Source organism: Rhamphochromis sp. 'chilingali', assembly GCF_963969265.1.
Source record: "Rhamphochromis sp. 'chilingali' genome assembly, chromosome: 7".
In the NCBI taxonomy this organism is placed as follows: domain Eukaryota; kingdom Metazoa; phylum Chordata; class Actinopteri; order Cichliformes; family Cichlidae; genus Rhamphochromis; species Rhamphochromis sp. 'chilingali'.
In genome coordinates, this window is record NC_137934.1 from 15,052,466 (window position 1) to 15,075,001 (window position 22,536).

Consider the following 22,536-nt stretch of genomic DNA (forward strand, 5'->3'; position numbering starts at 1 on the left):
GCCTTGCGGCTGCATTTTGAACAAGTTGCAGGCGTGACAGGCTTGAGTGACAAATGCCTAAAGTTTTTAAATGTTTTCTTTCTATTTTAATTATTTTATTATATTATCCCTCTGTTCAGCACTTTGGCCAACACTTGATGTCTTTTAAATGTGCTATATAAATAAAGATGACTTGACTAAGAACACTGTACTAGCTGTCAAGCATGGTGGTGGTGGTATCATGCTCTGGGGCTGTTTTGTTGCCAGTGGTACTGGTACATTGCAAGTGAATGGAATAATGGCAGAGGAGGACTACCTCGAAATTCTTCAACTTCAGCTCAAATAGACTGCTAGATGATTGAAACCTGGACAAAGTCGTGTGTTCCAACAAGGCAATGATCCCAAACATCACCATCAAAACTGGTTTTGAAATGGATGAAGCAGGATAACAGCTTCTGGAATGGCCTTCCCAAATCTTTCAGTTCAAACCAACTAGAAATTTCAGGACTATGCTTAAATGAACTCTATCAGTTCTGCCAAGAGTGTTTAAATATCCAGAATTATCCCAGAAGCATGTTGATGGCTGCCAGAAGCATCTGGTCAAGGTGCAACTTGCTAAGGCACAGTTGACCAAATATTACTTGGGGTTCATGTATATATGCCTGTATGTTTACTTTTGCCCCCTTGTGGATTAGAGACAATCCTAAATAAAGTCAAACTTGTGCACCCAGTTCTTGTCTTTTAGAGTCTATAAAGATTCACACTATGCAACCAATGCAACAATTGAAGAAGAAGAGATGCAGATAGAGACAGAAGTTCTTTTCACTGTCTCCCAGGTGACCAATAAGCTGGTTTAACTAGTACCAAAAGTAAATGTATTTCTAGAGCTCCACAGAAAATGTCTCCCAGCATCTGCTTTGACTATATATGATATCGCATGTTTGGATCTTAAACTATGAAAATGTAGACTATTTTTGTGCAGTTGTGTTCATAACATACAAGCATTTCCTGCTTAGCTTTGATTGTTTTTTTAAGTGTGTTGGTGTGTCTAAATGCAGCTTGGCTGTGGGCCATTTTCAAACGTATCCTCCCAGTTTAGAATCTAAATTAAAACGGTTTGTTTATTTGTTGTCTTTTTTTTCCATCGTGGAGTCTCTTGGTAGTGCTGTTTATCTGCACTGAGGCCTCCACAGTTGCTAAGGTGGGTCTGAGGCTCCCTGGCAGCAGATACCACCTCGGGGCCTCAGAGGTCTGTGGCAATCTGGGAATTCCCCTGAGCCTTCATCTCCTACCAGCACCCTGCAGAGCAGGATGCAAACATGGATGTAAAGCGAGGCGGAGGGGGTGAACCCAGTGCACTCAGAATTATTTTTATTTTCACAATGTTATAACCAAACCTTTTTATTGATTGTGAATAATTCAGGGACAGTGTTTGCTTTTTTATTACATACATTCACCCACAAGGGAAATTGTAGTAAATGTTGTAAATGCTTAGAATGGCGTTATAGTATGCTCTAAATCATTCACTAGAATGATTTTATGTACTGCTAAGAAGCAGTAAATAAGAATTATTTCATTGTGAAAATAGTTTCCGTTGAACAAACCATGTCAATTTGTTGAAATGAAGTCTTTTAAATGATGATAGAACAAAATGTGGATATTTATCCAAAGTAAAATGATTATTTTTGCCTAATTATTTCCATCAGCAGTACAACTTTCTGGGTCTGAATTTAATGGGTTACCCAAAACAATGCCAAGTATTTGATATATGCCAGTTATATTTTTATGTTAGTTGCAGGGTGTGTTACTTACAATAATAACGCGCAATCTGACCAGGCAGAATATTTGGTTGTGTAAACTTCCTGGACAAACAGCTAAGGAAGTGTCAGACATGATTGCCATTTGCTCTGCTGTGACTGGCTGCGACTGTTTTTACACCTTCCTTCTAAATAAGGCAGCAGGCTGTCAGGACATATGACCACTGTCCCGATTTGGGCCCTGGACACAGTATCCATCCATCCATCCCATGGTTGCTTAAAGCCAATGAAAGTCAAACACACACACACACACACACACACACACACACACACACACACACACACCCTCCCCTCCCACATGTCTCCCATGTGAGCAAGAGCGGGGTTAAGTCAGCTCCATTATTTAGAGGAAGGCTGAAAAATAGGTTAGCTTGCCTTCAAAATAAAATCAGCCAATGTCGCTGCTTGGAAACTATCAAAAAGTACTTAAATGATTTTGCCAGCATTTAACTATTAACTGTTTAAATTTTATACTGTAATGTAGAACAGTTATTTGCTGTAAAAACAAATAGTAATGTCCTGCATTTACACTGTAATATGGCCACATGTATGTTTCCCATTATACCATTATAACTCCTCATGTAAAGTATAACAGTAGTATTCGACTGTAAAAAGTATTACATTTCCCTGCTATATGACATGTACATTTTTAAGTATAATACTGTCATTTATGCTGTTATACATTTGAAGATCCTACTGTAATTTTCCATATAAACCTTTTATTTTAATTTTATTTTATTTATGTATTTTTTTTTGGGGGGGGGGGGGGGGGGGGGGGTTGTACTGTACAGTAAGCACTGTCATCTAGATTTACAACTATTAAATTGTTATTTTACAGTGTACAGTAAAGTATAATACTGTCAGCTGTTTGGTTGCCATTGTTCTTCAATTTTAGTATTCATACTTTAAGTACTATAAGTAGTTTATTACTATAAAAGTATGTCTTCAATACAATAGCCAGAATCACTCAGCATTACTATTGCAACAATGCCCATAACCCTTGCATTGCACAGTAAAGGGCCACACAAACAGTAAACTACATTAAAGATCCACATCAAGCAAAAAATCTAAACACAAAATAACTGCTAATAACATTTACACTATCATAAGTGTTTGTGCTTGCTGCAGTTAAAGCATGTTTTTGTTTTGTTTTTTAATGTCAAAACATTTTCACTTGTATTTACTGAGAATGTCATTATAAGTATTTCATGTACACAAATTATGTGACATAATAAAATAAGAAAAGAATGTATGAACATCCCACTGCATGTTGTTTGTACCACAATAAACGACCAAAATAAGTTCTAGGAAATGTTTATTTATTTATTTACCATTTTCTGGTGATCCTTAATGTAAACAAGTATTCAGTTAGTTGAAAAATGATCAACTTATAAATCAAAGCTGTCTTCATACGTTTAAAAACTCAATCACTGAACTTTTAAGTACAATTCTGTGTTTGAAATCATATCCAGAGTCATCCAAAAACAGAAGTAAACCTGAGTACCTCTGTTCACATATTTCTTTCAACTCCATTTTTTACGGGTGACAATTTAAAGAAAAACACCAAGAGGAAAAATGTCTTTTTCATTCATAATGCCTAAATGCATGAACTCAAGATTAATGCATTGATTGTGGGGTTTTTTTTTGCTGTCACTGCCTTTTATCAAGCGTCTGTCACCTTAAACACAATAAAGACGAGATGATGACAAACATGGCGAATCCACCCCTGTTTTTGTGACCTTGTATTTTCGCTGCGATGCATTATAAAACTTATTTTAGTGATAATTAGAAATAATTTTAGCTTCTCAAAGTTTGACTTTAGTAATAAAAAATATCCTGTGTATTCAGCTAGACTGCGTTTTTGTAAAGGCCACAGCATATAACTGTGCAGCTTTTTTTTTTTAACCAGGGAGAGAAGCTGATGCAGGGAAGTTTTTTTAATTATTATTTTGAAATGCACCACAGGATGCTCTTCTTCTCAATCTGTCTCGCTTATTTGACGCTGGTTTGAAGGTGCAGCACCCCCCATTACTCCTATCAGAGCTGCCGCTCCTGCCAGGGTCCTGTAACTCTTCTCCTCCTCCTCCCATCTCCTACTTTTTGATGGGGGGTGCAGCGGTGAAGTCACAGTGATGTCATTTTAGGATGTGAGAGTCGGGGGCAAGGTGAGCTGGTTTTGCGGTGAGTGGTGTCCCCCTCCACGGCCAGCGTTGCCTGATCAGAGGCGCGGAGCGGCGAAAGATGATCATCGCCACCGGCACCAATTCAAGCTCCGACGCGCTCTGTCCCAATCCTCCTGCTCAGATCTCGGGCTATGGGGCCTTGATCTATCTTGATCCCAAAATAAACCTTTACCACCACCATGCCAAAGGACAGAAATCAAGAAGAGTTGCATTTTTAGGGCAGGTAACTTTGACCACGTGCCCCAAAGGTAAACTGGATGGCCATTGCGCAAAGGTGCCACTACAGTATGTCCAGCGGGGCCCGGACGCACTGGACGCTACTGGCAGTTATTGTACTGTGGACTTCTCTCTGGGGAATCGTTTCATCTTATCCGATTCCGAGCAGGACTAATGCGACTTTACTGGAAAAGAAGTGGGAGACCCTCTTCTCCCGCTCCTACTTGGGTATAACTGGGGGGAAATCGGAGCTGAACTGGGAGAGTGACTATTTGCAGGGCATCAAAAGAGTGCGACGACTGTACTGCAACGTGGGCATTGGGTTTCACCTGCAGGTGCTCCCGGATGGCAGGATAAGCGGTGAACACAATGAGAACCAATACAGTGAGTTGCATCCGGCAAAGCACTGGACCCAGAAAAAGAGTGTAACCCTATGCGCAGGGCTGTGCAAAAGTTAGAACCGCTCACTTATCTTGCATGATGTTTAATAAGAGGTGTCGGCATGGTTGAAAGTTCCCGAAAGCAAAACCAGTGTACTGAGCTTTGCATCCGTGCAGTGCGAAATATCCTCCCAAACCAAAAACATGACATGAATGCTTGAGCCAGTTTAGACGCTAACTTATTTTTACCCTCCGTCCCCTACAGCAGGGCACCCTCCCGTCCCTCTCAGCACGCTCTCGACTACACTCGCATCGAACATGCAAATAGCTGATAACTGCAAAGGAGCTAATTGAGCAGGGAGAGCATCATCCAGTCGCAATGCACCTGCAAGGTTACACCCATCCCTGCTGCATAGGCCAGTTACTCGACTTTACCCCCAGTCGCAGTGTGACTTGTGTCTTTGCTTCCCTAACAGTATGTTTCGTTCAGGTCTGATAGAGATCTCCACCGTGGACCGAGGAGTGATCAGCCTGTTCGGAGTGAGGAGTGGGCTGTTTGTCGCAATGAACAGCAGGGGAAGGTTATACGGAACGGTACGTTTGTGCGCAACTTCAGAGGCTCCCCCACCCCCTTTTTTCTCTCTCTCTCTCCTTGTCACACACACATACACACATATCCTGTTCAGTGTAAGACGAGTTCATATAGCTGCTGCATCCACGACTTTATGAGCGCTGTTGTGTTATTAATATGCCGCGATGATAGGGGGGCTTCCCAGCAGGGTCCAAGAAAGCTTCAATGTTCAAATCTTTTGCTGTGTCAGAATCTGTCAGTGGTTTAAGTATCCTGTTCTCAAGTAAAAGAAGCAGTGGTGCCACGTAGAGTACTCCATTACAAGTAAAAATGCCACACTCACAGTTGTATTTCAGCAAAAGTAACTGTTATCGGAAACAGTGATTTATGAAGTTGCTGTGCAGCAGAACGGCCCACTCAGTGATAATATTTCAGCTTAACCTGCAAAGCAGCTAGAGCTAAAGGTGCATTATTTCCATTTAAAGTGCCCCAGTACTTGAGTAAATGTACTTAGTTACATTCCTGGTGTAAGAGTCTCTTTCTCATTTTTCCTGAAGCTGCTATGCACAATCAAACGATCTTCAGTGAAATCATGACAGGGAAATTATAGCCAGTCTGTAAAAGTAGGTCAGTTATGACATGCTGTTTAATGCCTTAGGTGCCAAATAAAAGGCAAGTGTGTGTGTGTGTGTGTGTGTGTGTGTGTGTGTGTGTGTGTGTGTGTGTGTGTGTGTGTAATTTCTGTATTTTTAGCTACAGTTGATGTCAAATATCACAGCAGGTCTCTCTTCTTACACTAAAATTTGATTCTACAATATTGTTCTGAGCTGTTTATGTCTCATAAAAATCCTTGAAGCATGGACATTTTATAAATCTGAGTCCCATCCAACCTTACAACTTAGTGCTGATGCCTAATAGTGTGTATCTGCAATGACTCTGCAAGCTCAGACTGGCGTGTATCTCACAGGGAAAATGGAAACGATAGTTCGATTTTTAATTTACAGTTTGCTGTGTTGGGCTTTGGGCTGAATATGAAAATCAAACTTATCACTTGTGGTCATAATTTTGCCCTGTTTAGATTGTTAAGTCCGTATTCAAGGTTTTTGACAAGTTTGGTTTCTTTTGTTAATTTAAAAGAAATTAATAATATATAAAAATATGTCTGTAATTGCCAAAGCCAGTAAAAATATTGTATTAGCCTTTTTTGCTCCATGGTATGACAGCTTCTAACTACTAGTTGATGAAAATTACAATATTAAAGTCAGAATTAGCACCACTGCTTCTACTTGCCGTACTTTGACTGTGCTTTAATGTTAATTCTTTAACCAAGCAGGATATCTACATGTAACAGAGTTTTCTACACATATATATGTACAACAGATCTGCACTTGTAGCAAAAGAGGGTTTTTTTATGCTAATACAATGTGTCCTAGTAAACACTGTAATGTGTTCCTGTGTTATTCAGCCTTTGATTGCAGCTCGTTCACTTCTCCTTTTGATTAGTGTTAGGATGTGAACCCAGTCGGGAGACTTTTTTTATGAGTTTAGCAGTAAAAGCAGGAGGCCGGTGTCTGCATTTGAAAAGGGCATTTCTTTTGCAACAGCATGCCTGCTCCTCCTGTTTCCCTCAAAGCATGCTGTCTAAGGCAGGCTGTTTTCCAAAGCAGAGGTCATGTGGAAACCATGCATATGTTGTGATGTTCGTACTGCGTCTGTCATGAGATTTACTGACACCCCTCACCCCCTCCCTGCTCCCACCCCTCTGTCCTTCTCTCTTTTTCTAGAGAGTCTTCAAGGACGAGTGCAAGTTCAAGGAGACTTTGCTGCCCAACAACTACAACGCCTATGAGTCTTTTGTTTACAAGGGCTTCTACATCGCCCTCAGCAAGCATGGCCGTGTAAAGAGAGGCAACAAGGCCACCACCGCCATGACTGTCACACATTTCCTCCCACGACTATGAGACAAACTGGCAATAACTTAACAATTTGCACATGTGGATGTTCCTCCAGGTAATATAGAAATGCATAGTAATGATATACACACCCATGGACTGCAAAAGAAAAGACAAATATTTATTCTGATATATAGATATATATATATAGATATATATATATGTATATTTGGATAGTTATCTTTGTATATGTATGCCATACTGTGCTGCTTATTGTTTTTATGGACAGGGGAAAGTTGAAGACTTTGCCTGTCCCACTTTACCTTGGTGCTTGCTGCAACTAAACTAAATGTCACTTCCTTTTGTTTTTTGTTGAGATGGAGGATGAGCTGTATTCTGTGCTTTTGGAGAGTGAAATGAATACTTTTTGTTACCTCAAAGAACCGCTTTACTCGATTAAGGGATGCATGGAGTTCTGCTCAAATATCTGCTAACTTTGTTATTTATTTTTTCCGCAAACCTTTAAGCGCTTGATTATCGATAGCTGGCAGTGGTTAAATTCACTACCTTTGCTGCACGATTTAAAGGTGCCTTGGTGTTCCCACTTGTGGCCCCCTTAAAGTTGCATGTAAGAGACACCCGCTGGAGTCAGAAATAGGGCTGACACACCGAACAGGGCCTCAGAAGGGGGAGGGGGAGGGGGTTGACTATCTCTGGTTTATTTTATTTTCTGTAATTAGATCGATTAAGTAATAAACAATCTGTGGTTGAGACCAGAGAGCCGTCAGCCATGTAGACTGGCACAAGGCCACGAGCTTGACTTTGTGGGATTGCCGAAATATAAACAGGGTGGAATATGTATTTATCCCAGCATGGAGAAAATTTTTATTTGAGCAGATAGAGCGCACAGTAGAAATGTTACAGCACATAGTCTTGGACAGGGCTCCCACAGTAAACTGGGATGCGGTTTTTATTTATTTATTTTCATTTTTTTTCTGAATGGCAAAGATATAGCTGCTATTGAAAATGATGTCTACTGTCCATGAAACCAATGAAAAAAAACTTTGTAAATAGTTGGCAAATGTAAAAGAAGAAGAATTCAGGAGCTTTTTTTTCTTTCTTCTTTTTTTAAAAACAAAAAAACCCATACAATGCTGCTTTGTTACAGTTGCCTGGATGAGGCGTTAAGAGTTCAGGCTGCACAGTCGACCATCGATGATGGTGCCTCAATGTTCTCTTTGCTTCCACATTTGTTTTTTTTCTGACATCAGTGAGTTTGGTAGAGGATGTGCATGCCCTGGGGCAATTCCCCTGCTTGAATCTGCTTTCTGCAGCAGCAGCACTGCAGTGGCAGTGAGGTGTTGGAGGTAAATGTTTTGAAATGCAATTCTAGATGACTTTAAGGACTAAAGCGCGGTTCAGCTCGAGGACTGGATCCACATTCTTAGATTTCTTAACTCTGCATCTGTATTTCTGTTGATTTTGATCTTAGTTTGCTATAGCTGAATGGCTGAGCTAGTCAAAAACTGATTATTTAATAAGAAAAGTTTATTAGAGGTGTATTAAGCTTTGCAGACCCGCTGTTAGTGTGCACAAATATCTTGTTATATATTCCAAAGATGTTTCTCTTGCCTCATTCTGAGAATTCCTGAGAGTCTTCCCAAGTACATTCACCCCTGTACTTTCTGCAGCTGTTTACTTTAAAAAAACAAAAAAACAAACAAAACAGAACTGACGAACGCTTGATCATCTGCCTCTGTCTGTGCCTGTGACAGAGGAAACAGGACTATTTAAATCCAGGAAAGACGTATGTGACAGAGCTGGCCTGCTGTCTTTGTTGTTCTTCAAACCTGCTGCAGGAATGCAGATCTGCCAGGATGACAGGCAGCTTTCCACATACCTGAGCTCTATCCCACCCTCCCACCTCTGCCTGTCCCTCACCCCACAGCTTACTTGCTATAGCAAGAGACCTTGGGATTCCAGCTGTAACCCAGGAGCTTCCTCCTCTCCTTTCAGCCTTTTTTAGTTCAAGGTCAGAGTTACGGACCCCGACCCCAATGACCAGGGTGGTCTTCTATATGGGTCGGACTGTCTTAAGCCCTCAAAAACATATTTCTAATAGTTCCTTTTACCTGCAGTATTTTCTGAAACAGCACTACATCCTATGAAACTAGAGCACCACCTCTTTAAAATACAGCCCTGCAACTTGCTGTCAACTCCCCTTTCTAAATAGTCATGTAGGGATATTTCTGTGGAGGGGACATCTGCAGAGTTAATGCAGTATGTGGGGAGCAGAGTCACGCAAAGCCTCACCTCACCTCTCCTGCTGCACTCCAGTCCTTTAGGACAGCTCCCCAGCCATCCTCAGGGCGTGCCCTCTGCTGCTGTTGCTGCTGCTGCTGCTGAGCTCCATCTGCACCCCAAGATTTGAACACGCCACGCTGCTCATTTAATCATAACAGTGTTCTTCCCCAATCTTAAATGGCTTGTTTCTGCTCTGAGGGCATTTTTTGCAAATGCCAAGGCTATATACAGCAAAGCAAATGTAGCTCAAAATGTCAGCAAAACAAACAAAGGGGAAAAAAAGGCTCATTGTTGTCATTGATGAGGCTGCGTGTCATATCACTGATCTCCTCGGGAGTAAACCGTTGTGAATCTGTATTTTCAGCTGAGCAAGACATGAAAGCAAAGAGCACTTCTCTCAGCCAGCACCCTAATCAAGATGTCCAAAGTCTCTGGCAGCCCCTTATCAAGGACATCTTGATTAGAAACAAGTGTAAGGAAGCAACTTTTCAAACAATATCGGTCATGAAAAACAATCTCTAAAAGAGGGAAAGTTTGTGTCTAAAGCAAAACACTCACCTATCAGCTTTGACCAAAAAAAGAAAGAAAGAAATGTATCCAGATTTATCTGTTTTCTTTTCTTCCATTTTCTTATCATAGGTCAAATTTAATTAAGTCAAGGTGAGGAATTTCTTTTAAAAAAAATAATGATTAACATACTTTAGCATGCCTGAGCTCTGAATCTGATTAAGGGTGTGTGCTTTTTCTCTGTTTTTTTTGTTTTGTTTTTAAATCCTTCTCTATTCCTCTCCTCTGTTCTCATATACCTCACCTTCTGCCTTAGTTTTGGTTTGCTGATGACTGTAAATGAAAAGAAACAAACTTCAGTTATTTGTTTCTGAAAACAGACAATGCTAAGTAAGGATATTAAAGTTTTTTCCTTTTATTTTTGTACGTATGTGCTGTGCACAGCAGTCTACTGTATTCCTGAGATACCAATAAAAGTTTGTTTTGGTTTTTTTAAAACTGCTTGAAAAGGTGTGATTCTTTGTGTAGCACTGGTTAAACTCTTTATCTCTTTAAACTCTTTTACCTGACAAACTGGAGGTGAATCTGACTAAGAAAATCAACTGTCACTGCTCACTTTTCACAAGGTAGAGCAAACTCTCCCTAATCCTCCTTTGTTACTCTAAGTTGAACCATAAAAAAATCATAGTGAATTCAGCAAAACAAAACTTGAAAGTGAAGTGAACAGAAGTGAAATATATATATATATATAGCATGCCTGTTGGTTGTAAGGGAAACAATATTTTCGCATAGACCTTTTTCCTCAGTATTCTGATTTAATCAGAATTCAGACGTTATTGTTGCCAGAATTAGTTGTAAAAATTTCTTCCAGAATTCTTACTTTTCTATAATAATCACAAAAAGTTCATTAAAAATACTACTATAAAAATGCGCTAATCCTCTTCCCTGCAAGTGAGCAGTATTTTCTAGATGACTTCCACACCTTTTTGCAGTCTAAAGAGTCGCCCCCTGCTGGCCATTGGAAACAATGCACAATTGAGGCAATTCAACTATAATACACTTTTCAACCCCAGACAAACATCTGCCTTAGAGTGTAGTAATTCATACAGCAGGTCCAAGTGTAGGAGTCAGGCCTCCTCTGAAGGCCACATGTTAAATCTAAAGGCTTGTTGGCTGTACAGAATGAATAAGCTTACTTTCCACCACTGGTATTTAACATTTCTGTTAATTTTTTTTTAACTATTTGGCTGCACTTAATGGTCCTGATTTTCACAAAACTGAAGCGTGAGTTTACTTTAGAGTGATGTTCTGGGGAAACTATTCTGTCACAGTCTTGCTATCAGACTTTCGTTTCTCTGCTCTATATAAGGAAGTGTCTCCCTCTGCTGGTCAAACACAGGGACTGTTGAGCTCTGCAGGTGCGCAAAGGCAAACTGAACCAGCACACAAGTCTAGTCCACCGTGGTTAACCGGTTCTGTTAAATATATATAATAAGCTATTTAATTTAAAATGTACGTCTTAATTATAATCAGTTAAATTATACTATGACCCGTGTCTGGTTTGATTAAAAATAAAATGTAAGTTCCGGGGTTTTTTTCCTTTTAATTTACCCTGTACATCGTTTTACACCAAACTAAAGCAGGAATTATTTGGTAACAGGTCTAATTTAAGGTGGATGAGTCAAGACTAACCAAAAATAAGAGTTCTGTTGTTTGACCAGCAGCATCGGTGTAAACAGACAGAGGTGGAAGTGGCCCTTCCGCTGCAGCAAACCCGCACATCTGCTTTGGGGGCGAGTTTCGGTTTTTTTTTTTTTTTTTCCTTTTTTTTACCCAAAGGATGTGAGCAGGAGTGGCGCTCGGGGGGCTTTAAATAGGAACTGTCTCCAAACTTTGCGACAACAGAGCATCTGAAAACTTCCAGGAGCTCGAAGTTTGAACCAGAATGGAGGTCAACAGGCGAATGGGGATGAGAGACACCGTGCTGGCGCTCTTTCTCGCTGTCTTGCAGGGATTTCCTCTCGGGGATACGGTCCCGAACCCATCACCTCTGGTTGGATCCACCTGGGGGAACCCAAGGAGATACGTCCACCTGCAGACATCCACAGACCTCAATAACTTCTACTTGGAGATCAGATTAGATGGGAGTGTGCGCAAAACTACGTCCAGGAGCACCTATAGTAAGATAACTCTAATATTTATGCTGTAGTATAATGAAAGTCTGTATTCTCGTATGATTATTATTCCTTTCTCCTCCTGCAGGTGTGATTCTACTGAAATCTGAAGCAAGAGATCGTATCGCCATCCTCGGCGTCAAAAGCAGCCGTTACCTGTGCATGGACCTGGAGGGCAACCCGTTCAGCTCTGTAAGCAAATAATTAATTTGAATTCACTCAGTGTTTATTTGTGATTTAATCGACCCCACGCATTTCGTCGGAACCTTGTGCTACTTAGTTTTTACGCACAGTGTGTCTAAAATAAATATTCATTCATCGATAAAGGTCACTGTCAATAAACTCAGACCTCAAACCTTCAGTTACTTTTATTACATTTATGGTTTTTATGACGTTTTTCTGCACAAAATAATGCAAACAATAGTCCACATTTGTTTTTCACCGTTTCTTTGACTAAACAGCGAGTTATTTGTATTTCTCTGAGCTATGAAGTAATTAATGTGAGAGGTTTTTTTGTGTGTGTGGTTTGTTTTTCGTGTATTTTATATTTAATAATCCCGCAAAACACTTTTGTTTTCCATGCGATCCGATTTATTTCTAAACGGGGATTTTTATTTATTTATTTATTTATTTATTTATTTATTTATTTATTTTTAATTTAAACAGTTTTTTAAAAACAAAAAAATATTTATTTCATGGCATGCATCAAAGAAAGATTTGGTTGGTTATTTCCGTTTGTTTCATTTTGCCCCTCTCACCTCTCTCTTTTCCAGCCTGTCTGCCTTCGGGATGACTGTCTGTTCAACCACAAGCTCCTGGAGAACAACCGGGACGTGTACTACTCCAGCCGGACCGGCATCTTGTTCAACCTGGAGGGCTCCCGACAGGTGTACTCGGCGGGTCAGAACCTGCCGCAGACCTCCCTCTTCTTGCCCAGGAAAAACACCGTACCACTGGAGCGCCTCCTGCTGCACAGGGAGAAGAGAAACCGAGGGCAGACAGAAGAGGGTTCGGACTCCCAGGCCGTGCCCGAGGAGCTGGAGGAAAGGGAGGTGGAAATTGAGACGGAAATAGAAACAGAGGTCGGGGATGACGGACGCAACGTGTCCCGGGAGAAACTCGCGGCTCCATCCAGCCAAGACCCCTGGAACGTGCACTTCTCCAACCCGGCCAGCCCCCGGAGCGCCGGGACAGTTGGCTGAGAAAGACCACGGTAGCCTTCAGTTAGTCTATGTGAGTCTATAGTTTAACATTTTAGTTTAGATCATACAAGAGAAAAAATATTAACATGAGACTTCATGGAAAAATGAAAGCAGAACAATAAGGTCGTTCCCTCTTTTTCACACTGACTTAAAAACTTTTTTAGTCACGAATCATTCAGCAATGCAGTGTGTTTATACACTGAATGTACAAACTTGACTTGCAACTCTTTTTGCACAATTTATATTGTCTTTAAATTCACCTGCGCCTGCAGCCTTCTCTTTCCTTTTAATTTAGTTTTCACGCAGTTGTAAATATAGATTTTAAGTCGAGGGACGTGTGTTTTAACCTGTATTCACTTTTAAAATAATATCTTAGGTGTCCAGATGTTCCAGCTGGCATGCTCTCACGCTGAGCATTGATCAGGATTTCTTTCGGAATATTATTTGGTTTCTCTCACAAAATCACCAGAGCCCTTCAAATTAATTACCCCCAAATCAGTGTACATGTGTGCGCAATCTTTGATTTTGTGGTTTCTTCTCAATGAGGTTTTTACAGCTGATCTGAGAAACCCACATTTCAAAAGTGACACTGATGTTTTTTCCCATGATAGAAGCTCAACTTAGCCTGCATCTAGAATACTGAAGGCACCATTTAATGGTTTAAAACAAAAAGAAAGCGATATATATATGACGAACATACTATAAAGTTTTTATTTGGTAGGTTAAGATTAAATATTTGAAAGTCCTGTGCGGTTTTTAACTTCTTAAATTGGAATTAAACAGGGAAATCCCACAACTTTTCACTGCCATCACTCATTTGTGTATCCTCCACCAGTCTTTAATACATGACTTGAAGGAATATATGTACAGGGTAAATAACCTTTACAGATGTCAACTCCTAACTCCAGTTATGTGACTTTTACAGGTGCTGGGCGCCACCAGCAAACACAAAAAACAGTCCCAAAGAGTATTTATTTATTTAAATCCATTCCTTCGTTTTATTTATTTGTGAGACAGTTCAAATGTACATAAAGGGAAAATTGGTTTGTCTTTGAATGTATGAGCTGGGGTCTTGGATGGAGTGTTGCTTGAATTTGGGACAAAATAAAGTAATAAAAGAAAATACGTTCTGTGTTTGTGAGTTGTTTTTGTGCGCTCTCTTTTTGGTAAATCTGTTAATGTTTTACTTTAAAGGTATTTTTCATACCATATGTGTTGATTAAGTTCAGTTACTTTAGATAACAGCAAACAACAGTTTAACTCTTTTATAATCTTTGAAGCAAAGCTGCAAATGTAATATGCAAGACTGATGATCTAATCAAGAAGAAATTATCCAAATATGTTAGCTTATTTATAAAACTAGCCATTTTCTTTCATGTGAAGCACTACTGACCATCGACCAGTCTTTGTTTGTACCTCACTTAAGGTAAAGCAATGTTAGATGGTGCAATGCTTATCCCACATATCTTGAGAGATTATAGATCTTCTTTTCAGGCTTCTGAAGTTAACTGAATGTGACATTTTTCATGATGCTTGTACATTTAGAGTCAACATAAGACTTTGTGAGCTCTACCAAGAAAAAAAAACTTCTCAGGGGAAAGAAAACTTAAATGTAGATGTGTTAGTGTGACCTCAAGAGGTCCAGAATTTTGGGGGGAGCTTCAAAGCACTTTAAACATGTCTTTTTCTTCCTTCACACAGACTCTAATCCAACAGTTGCTACTAAATTATGCTTGATTTTGAATGCTGAGTGGCAATGAGCTTTTAAAAACTGTAATAGCTCTCTATATGAGGTTCATACTGTAGATGTATTGGATGTAATTTATATGTTAGGATCCCTGTAGTGATTTAGGTTAGTATGATCACGTATGTTAAGAATTTCCATGTTGTATTTGGTGTGTATAATGTGACATTTGGACTTCTTTTTAAAAGCCGTAAACAGTTTTGGGGGAGTTCCATTTCACAAATACCTATTTTATATATCATTATGCTGGAATTTGTATTTTAATATATTTGTGAATAAACTGAAACTGCATGAGAGTGGTATCCATGACGCCCTGTCAGAGTTTGCAAGTTGTTGTTTTTTTTAAGGATATCTGTTACTTTGACCTACCGAGAGACTCACAACAGGATATTAAAAATAGGTGGAAGCAGCAAAACTGATCTCCCATCAGCACTTAAAGACATCCAACATGGATTCAAAAGAAATTGAAAATGCTGACTTAGCACCGTAACCGTAGCAGAGGATGTAGCACCAGTAATGCCAACAAATCCTTCAATGCAAACAACAACAGCCGTTTGTGTCTGCCCTCAAATACGACAAGTTTCCCAAAAACATAACACTCCCCCTATTCATTATTCTAACATTATAAAATCCAGTGCACTAACTTTTAGCATTAGCATTAGATTGAATGATATCTCTAAACATGCTTTGTTTTCCTGCTGGAAGCAGCCATCAGTAGATGCCGTGTTCATAAACGGATGATCAGCAAAAATACTCATGTAGGGTGACTATTAACCCTACACCAGCCTGAATGTTGATAGAAGCCAAGATGGATCAATGCTTTCATGCCGTTCTCATCAAATTCTGATCCCACCATCTGAATGTGGCAGCAGAAATGGACTCATCAGACCAGATGACTCCAATCTTGTCTGGTCTCATTTTGGTGAACTGTGAAAATTGTAGCCTCAGTATCCTGTTCTGAACTGGAGTGTGGTCTTCTACTGCTGTAGCCCATTAAGAGATGCTCTTCTGCACTATTCATAACACATGCCTTTGTGTTAAATTGGTTTTCATCAGTTTTTCAGTTATACACAGCTATTGGGAATAAATCAGACCATGGTTTATTGATTGAGGTCATCATGAGCTGCATCAGCCATTTATTGGAGATAAAATGATGTCAGACAACATAAAAAGATCTTATGAATATGTAGCACCCAGAAAAAAAGACAATACATCCACAAATGTCTTGCAAGTAATTTCACAGCATTCTGTGATTTGTGCAACTTGTTTTTTCCCTCATTACTTGTGATTGTATGAAATGTTAAACACAAACTCAAAGTATCAGTGCTCTCACGAAATATTGCACACAATAAAATGAGCAGCAGCACAACTGCCACACAGGAAATGCCACAATACATTAAATACTTCAAACTTTGGTGTAACACAATAAAAGAGGCAATTTAATGATCAGTTTTTAAACAATTTAAATATGAAAGGTCACCTTACTGGCCTACAGCTGGACAGACATGGTTTCATGATGAAACAGAACTGTACACCGAATCTGAGCGTTGATCCACAGTGAAACACAGCGACTGAGAAAACATGAATTACCCTGTGCAACGTAGCCTTCAGTTACCTGTGCTAGATTAGTGCTTATAATAGTTCCATCATCCATCAGATAGTGTGTACATATACACACACAAGCAGAGAACATCTACCTCTTTATTTTCTTTTGTGCTATTCACCATCTGCGAGGTTCTCCAGGTGGTCCTTCCTGTTGGTAAAAACACAGCGAGCAGCGGAGAGGACCGGCCCAGACTCAGACTCACTCAGAGTGAGAATGAAGCGGCTGATGCCCGTGTTCGGACAGGGTGAAAACACTTGCTGCATTTTCGCCCCTGCAGGTAGAGCGCAATTTAAGTCCTCCACAAGGTGCCAGATGGCCACACGAATGTAAGCGCCGTGGCTCACCACCAGAGTGTGGACAAGCACGCCCTGAAGGCCGTCATCAGCTGAGCAGCAGGGGGGGGTGTTGGAGGCAACGGCCGCGGTCCCCTGGGCGACATCTCCAGATGCTGAAGCTCCTGAAGAGGCAGCCGGTCCTGATGAGAGGTGCTCATCCAGCATTTGCTTGAAAAGAGCTTTGAGGAATTTTTTGAATCGAAGCTTCACCTGAAAGCAACATGACAGGGAAGCTCAGAGAGCCATTCGTTTTTCCATGTAATTTTCAGTCCTCGTACCTACTGTATATTAAAACATCAGAGCTGCTGTGAATACTAGATTTAAAAAAACAAAAAAAAACAAACAAAAAACAAAAAAACAACCTTCAACCAAAAGGCCAAAAAAAAATTTGATCACTGCAGCATTTCCACTGGAGAGATTTGCTTTTTTCATCTTTGGTTTAAAAAGTCAGACTTTGATTTATCCAACTCAAACTGAGTTTATGCAGAAAATATAATATATTTATCTACTGATTTATCAATCAATCTAGTCCAACTTTGTCTGTGGAAGTTCTTAAATTCAACTCAGTATAAAGCATGAACTCACATTTTTTTTATGGATTCATTCATTCATCCTTTCTAGTTTGCCCTCAAACATATTTATTTCTTGTTCAGCCATTCTCTATAAACCCAGCCACGCTTAAACAGAAGTCATTACAGACTTTAAATGATGCCTCCCTCATTTTCATGCTGAAGCAGAAAAGCATAAGAATAGAAAAAAGTGAGAATGAAGAAACAGAAATAAATGCATCCACCACATTCACAGGTTACTGCCCATAAAACAACAAATGTGACCTCAACCTTAAGGACAGTTATGCTGAAGACCAATTAGGTGATCATGTTCATTTCACCAAAATCTGACCAAATACTATAGTAAGAGAGCAGGACAGTTGTGGGATAAGCTCATCAGTTCTACAATTGGATGAGCTAAAAATAACTGAAGGGGATGAATAATTAAATCAAAAGTAAATAAATTAGAAAATTAAGACAAAGGTAGATAAATAGAACAGAAAAAAATAGTAACTCCGTTATCATTAACTCAATTTCTTTACTATTACCACTGATGTTGCCATTTCGGTCCTCTATAAATTTTAGGTTAATGTATGAAAATGGCCCCTGAAAAGCTCTAGACTGCTGGTCAGAGAAAATACAGGGTGGGCCTTTTATATGGATGCACCGTAATAACGTGGGAATGGTTGGCGATATTAGAGCACCAAGCACACCATTGTTTTCCTTGTGACATCACCAATAAGTTTGATGTGTCACATGGCCCTCTTCCTATTGGAAAAACAAAAGTTGTATCCAAGATGGCAGACTTCTAAATAGCCACCATGGTCACCACCCATCTTGAGGAGTTTGCCCCCTCACATATACTAATACGCCACAAACAGGACTTTAATATCACCAACCATTCCCATGTTATTACAGTGTATACATATAAATGGCCCACCCTGTACAAGCATTTCACTTATTTCATTCATTTCAATATGAATAACAACTGATTGATCAAGAAATTATTTAAACCTCCAAAAAGAGGACAACTTTGAGAGAAATTAGAGGATAAATTTATGTGTTGATAAGTTTACCTTTAAAGTGTAGGAGAAAATTTAAGTGTCTACTATTTTAAGTTGAGTTAGGGATGTTCATTAAACTCTCTACCCTCCTATCCTGTGAGCACTTAAACTAACAAAGGGGTAAAATAACCACCCAAAAAAGTGAATTAGGGTAGTGTGTGAATTTGAGTGGAGGAAGACGCAGCAATAGAAAAACCACAGATGTTGCTTAACACTGGTCTCTTTTATACCCCAGTAAGAGTCCCAGTATAGGCTCTGACCCAACACCCACAACACTGAGGCTTATACAAAGGGAGTTAAATGGAAATTCTGAATGTAAAATGTCAAAACAGTCTTTCTACATTCTTTTCTACATTACCCTGGTCTGAAGAAGAAGCTTTATAAAAGATCAGTTTGGAAACAGAAGGGATTACTTAACCTGCAATGTCCTAAAATGACCACTGCATGGCACTGTTGTACAAGTAATGGTCTTTAGGCCAGCTGTTTGGACTAACCTGATCTAAAGTCTCTCCTCCCGGTGGTGTGTAGTCACGGCACGACTGGCCTGCAGCATTCGCCATGTTCTTCAAATACTCTTTGTGACGCCCTTCAGCGACACCAAAACCCTGTGCCAACACAAAGAGCCCCAGTTTAGGGCTCCCGTACAGCTATGTGTAACACTTTAACATGTGGAAGCAGCAGAACGTAAACAGATCTTACTCGCTCTCTGAGTAGCGGCTCCAAAACCATTTCCATGCCAGAGCAATGACTGTTGTTCCTCAGAATTATCTCTGCTGTCTGAAGAAGGAAACACAATCAGTCACTCATACACTGTTAATGAAAAAGACATGAATCTCAGTATAGCCATTTCTACAGATCCTGTGTTGTATTTCTCCATAACCAGATGACATTTCATTAGTTAAACATTTGATGCTGATGGGAAGTACGTGTGGCATCACTTAGTCATGTAACTGTTCACATCAGTTATTACAGCTTTGTAGTTACCTTAACTGTGAGGAAAACCGCTGAAGTGGCAGTTGGCCAGATGATAACCTATGACAGCCTCCACATGGAGGTCACTGCTGTCTGATCAGAGTGCTGTACTGAAGCATGTTTATGTCAAGTTGAGTGGAGGAGAAAAGCATGGTAGGAAAAGGTACAAAAGCAACAAACTACAAGACTACATTCATGAGTGGATTGTCAAGAAAACATCCATTTATGGACTTCACGAGAAGTGGACTGAGGCTAGTGTCAGAGCATTGAGAGCGAGCACGCACAGATGTTTTCAGGATAGGAGCTGCAACTGTCGCAGTCCTAGTATCAAGCACTCCTGAACCAGATATGACATCAGTGGAGTCTTACTTGAGCTAAGGAGAAAGATAACTGGAACCTTTATGAACGTTAAGTAAATGTATAAATTTCATTTGGAAATCAGGATCCTGGAGTCTAGAGGAAGCAGAGCAGAGGCTCAGAATCAAAGGTTTTTGAAGTCCAGTGTGAAGTTTCTGAACTTTGTGATGATTTGGGTTTACATGGCGTCTGCTTTTCTTTGTGGTGGTTGGTCCGCTGCGTTTTATCAAATCCAAAGTCAATGCAGCGTCTACCAGGAGATTTCAGAGCACTCCGTGCTTGTGTCTGCTGATAAGCATTATGGAGACAATGGTTCATTTTCACAGCAGGACTTAGAATCTGCAAAAGATCCCAGTTATTTGGAACGTGAATAGCTGCCTGTGTCAAGAAATCAATCCATTGGTGTCCCCTGAATCTTGAGCAGTGCCAGTTACAGTCTTAAGAAAGACAATACACCCTAAAAACAACCTTACTGGTCCCAAATGAATTAACATGGTAAGTAGAAGCCAGGTGCTTCTATGCTTCTCCTGTACAAAAGCACAAGTTTTGGCAGGTTGCTGGTTCAGCGTTAATCTTCCCAGGAGTGGACGTCCCAGCAAAGTCACCCCAAAATCAGACCATGCAATGCTCAGAGAAACCGCAAACCCCCCCCCCCCCCCCAAAAAAAAAAACCAGGAGCTACATCTCAGACTCTACGGGCCTCACTTAGCATGTTAAAGGTTAAAGTTCATGGCGGTAAATTGAAAAAAGACTGAACAAGTGAGGGGAAAAGGCGCCTCTCTATAAAAAGTTACATCAGAACAAACCAAAGATGACACCAATGTGGAGATTTTTGGCCATAATGCAACAGCACAACAAACACAGCATATCACTATGCTGTGGGACTGTTTGCTTTGCAATAATTCTAGCAGCAATATTTTAAAGTACAGTGCAAGTGGCAGGAAAGCAGGTGCTGTAGTGGAATAGTAAAATTTGCCTAATAAGGTTTGTAAGTGTGTGAACTGACCTGGATATATCTGTTTGGCAACCTTAATAAAAGCTAAGCAAAGGTGCTTCAGTGCTTCCTTTAGCCGTTACAAAAGGAAAGATGATAACTCCATCGAAAAATTCACACCATCCAAACATCTTAAAAAAAAATTCAACATACCTGTCACAGATTGATGTCAATGAACAGTTTCTATTTCATACCATAACCTGCTGATGGATTAAACTATAAACATTATGCTGCTGTAATAAAATCTGCTTCTTATCCATTTGATTCTTTGCATAAAGAATATAGGCTTATATTTTAAAAAGTGCTATAAATAAATACTGTGAGCCATGTTAAAATGATCAAAGTGGATTAAAAGTTAATGGTAAATAGATCAGTAAAAGGAGCTAAAGTGTTGGACTATTTTTCATTGATGTCATCTCTACAGCAAGATATGTGCCACCTCTGTCACAGTCATTTTCCTCCCATGGTGCCCCAAAAAGTGCACCTGAGTGCCTCACCTGTACAGCTCGTTGCAGGTTACTGACAAACACTTTGGTAAACGCGATGTCTTTTAGGTATTGTCCTGCTGCCTCAGCCTGCTGCACACCTGTCTCTGACAGCAGCGTGTCCACACCTTGACCTGAGATCACAAATTACAGACCGTCCAAACACACAGGTGCAGTTAGATGTGAAAGGTAAACACGTGATTACATCTGTTGTTATAACGTGAATCACCTTGCAGCAGCTTTTCCCTGTTGTACTGCGTTTCCCCACTGTGTAGATACAAAACAACAAATCCGAGTTAGACGACTCATATAAACATCTCCTCAAAAAAAACTAAAACAGAGCACAAACGTTAAAGGTGCCTAAGTCTCCTATTGCTCAAAGTCAGCCGCACAGGCACACATGTAGCCACACAGCATGCTGCAACACCTGACAGGACACGCAGGCTCTATAGGAGACACCAACATCAGCAAATCACTCATCTTCAAGTCAGGTGAAAGTATGAAACAACAATTAAGCCGCTAAATTACTACTTACTGTCGTACGAACGTTAAACTGAACGTAAACATTTTCAGCAGCCGCTCTCGCACTACTTCCTGTTTGGTTCGGCTGCAGTTGTGCGTAACGTTTGACGTCATGACGCATTGCAGTGCTGCGTAACTGTAAATAATTTTTTTAAAATCTCAGCGAGGGCATGGGTGTCCCCGTTTCTACGGTGGCCCTGAAGTGCAAATCACACCAACAAATTGCTAAACACTTCAGGGCCTCTCAATTTTGTTGTTGTGTTTAGCAATTTGTTGGTGTGATTTGCACTTCAGGGCCACCGTATTTCCCCTCTAAAAAGCGCGACACAAATAAAATAAAATAAAATAAAATAAACCCCCTATCCAGTCGGAATTTTCCCCCACAGCACATAATTTAGCAAGACATTAAGGATGAGCTCTATGGAGGGCCACGAGTGACAAAATGGATTAAATATATTATTAAATAGTTAATGCGTCATTAATTAAATAAAATTTGAAATAAAAATAAACAATCTCTTAAATGTTTTAAATGAAATTAATTGATATGCAATAATTATTTGCATATTAAACAAACTAATTGTTCCCTATTTTAATAATTTTCCACATATTTAATTAATTATTTCATGATATACTTATTCAGTTTATTTTGGCCTGTGATTTTACTTTAAGCTAATCATTTTGTCA

The 22,536-nt window shown here is 39.9% G+C and overlaps 3 protein-coding genes across 4 annotated transcripts; 2 read left to right on the plus strand and 1 right to left on the minus strand.

Moving 5' to 3' along the window:
- Nucleotides 1-3,840: 3,840 nt before the first annotated feature.
- LOC308399152 (fibroblast growth factor 6-like) lies at nt 3,841-10,314 on the plus strand. The gene is made up of 3 exons (XM_080886186.1): nt 3,841-4,579; nt 5,066-5,169; nt 6,931-10,314. Exons 1-3 carry the CDS (start codon nt 4,237-4,239, stop codon nt 7,105-7,107), a joined length of 624 nt encoding a protein of 207 aa, XP_080742312.1. The 5' UTR covers nt 3,841-4,236; the 3' UTR covers nt 7,108-10,314.
- A 1,480-nt stretch (nt 10,315-11,794) lies between these two features.
- fgf23 (fibroblast growth factor 23) lies at nt 11,795-13,435 on the plus strand (the record flags this gene model as incomplete). The annotated part of the gene is made up of 3 exons (XM_080887483.1): nt 11,795-12,029; nt 12,112-12,215; nt 12,797-13,435. The coding sequence occupies 3 exons, from the start codon at nt 11,795-11,797 to the stop codon at nt 13,223-13,225; spliced, it is 768 nt and encodes a 255-aa protein (XP_080743609.1). The 3' UTR covers nt 13,226-13,435.
- Nucleotides 13,436-16,119: 2,684 nt separating this feature from the next.
- tigarb (TP53 induced glycolysis regulatory phosphatase b) lies at nt 16,120-21,951 on the minus strand. 2 transcript variants are annotated; one of them, XM_080887176.1, is made up of 7 exons: nt 21,866-21,927; nt 21,723-21,776; nt 21,560-21,597; nt 21,343-21,464; nt 19,222-19,299; nt 19,017-19,127; nt 16,120-17,120 (listed from the first exon to the last, which is right to left on the minus strand). In XM_080887176.1, the coding sequence occupies exons 1-7, from the start codon at nt 21,895-21,897 to the stop codon at nt 16,686-16,688; spliced, it is 870 nt and encodes a 289-aa protein (XP_080743302.1). In that variant the 5' UTR covers nt 21,898-21,927; the 3' UTR covers nt 16,120-16,685. The 2 variants fall into 2 exon arrangements, with proteins under 2 accessions (XP_080743302.1, XP_080743303.1); XM_080887177.1 differs by lacking the exon at nt 21,723-21,776 and having other exon boundaries at nt 21,866-21,951.
- Between the last annotated feature and the right edge of the window lie 585 nt (nt 21,952-22,536).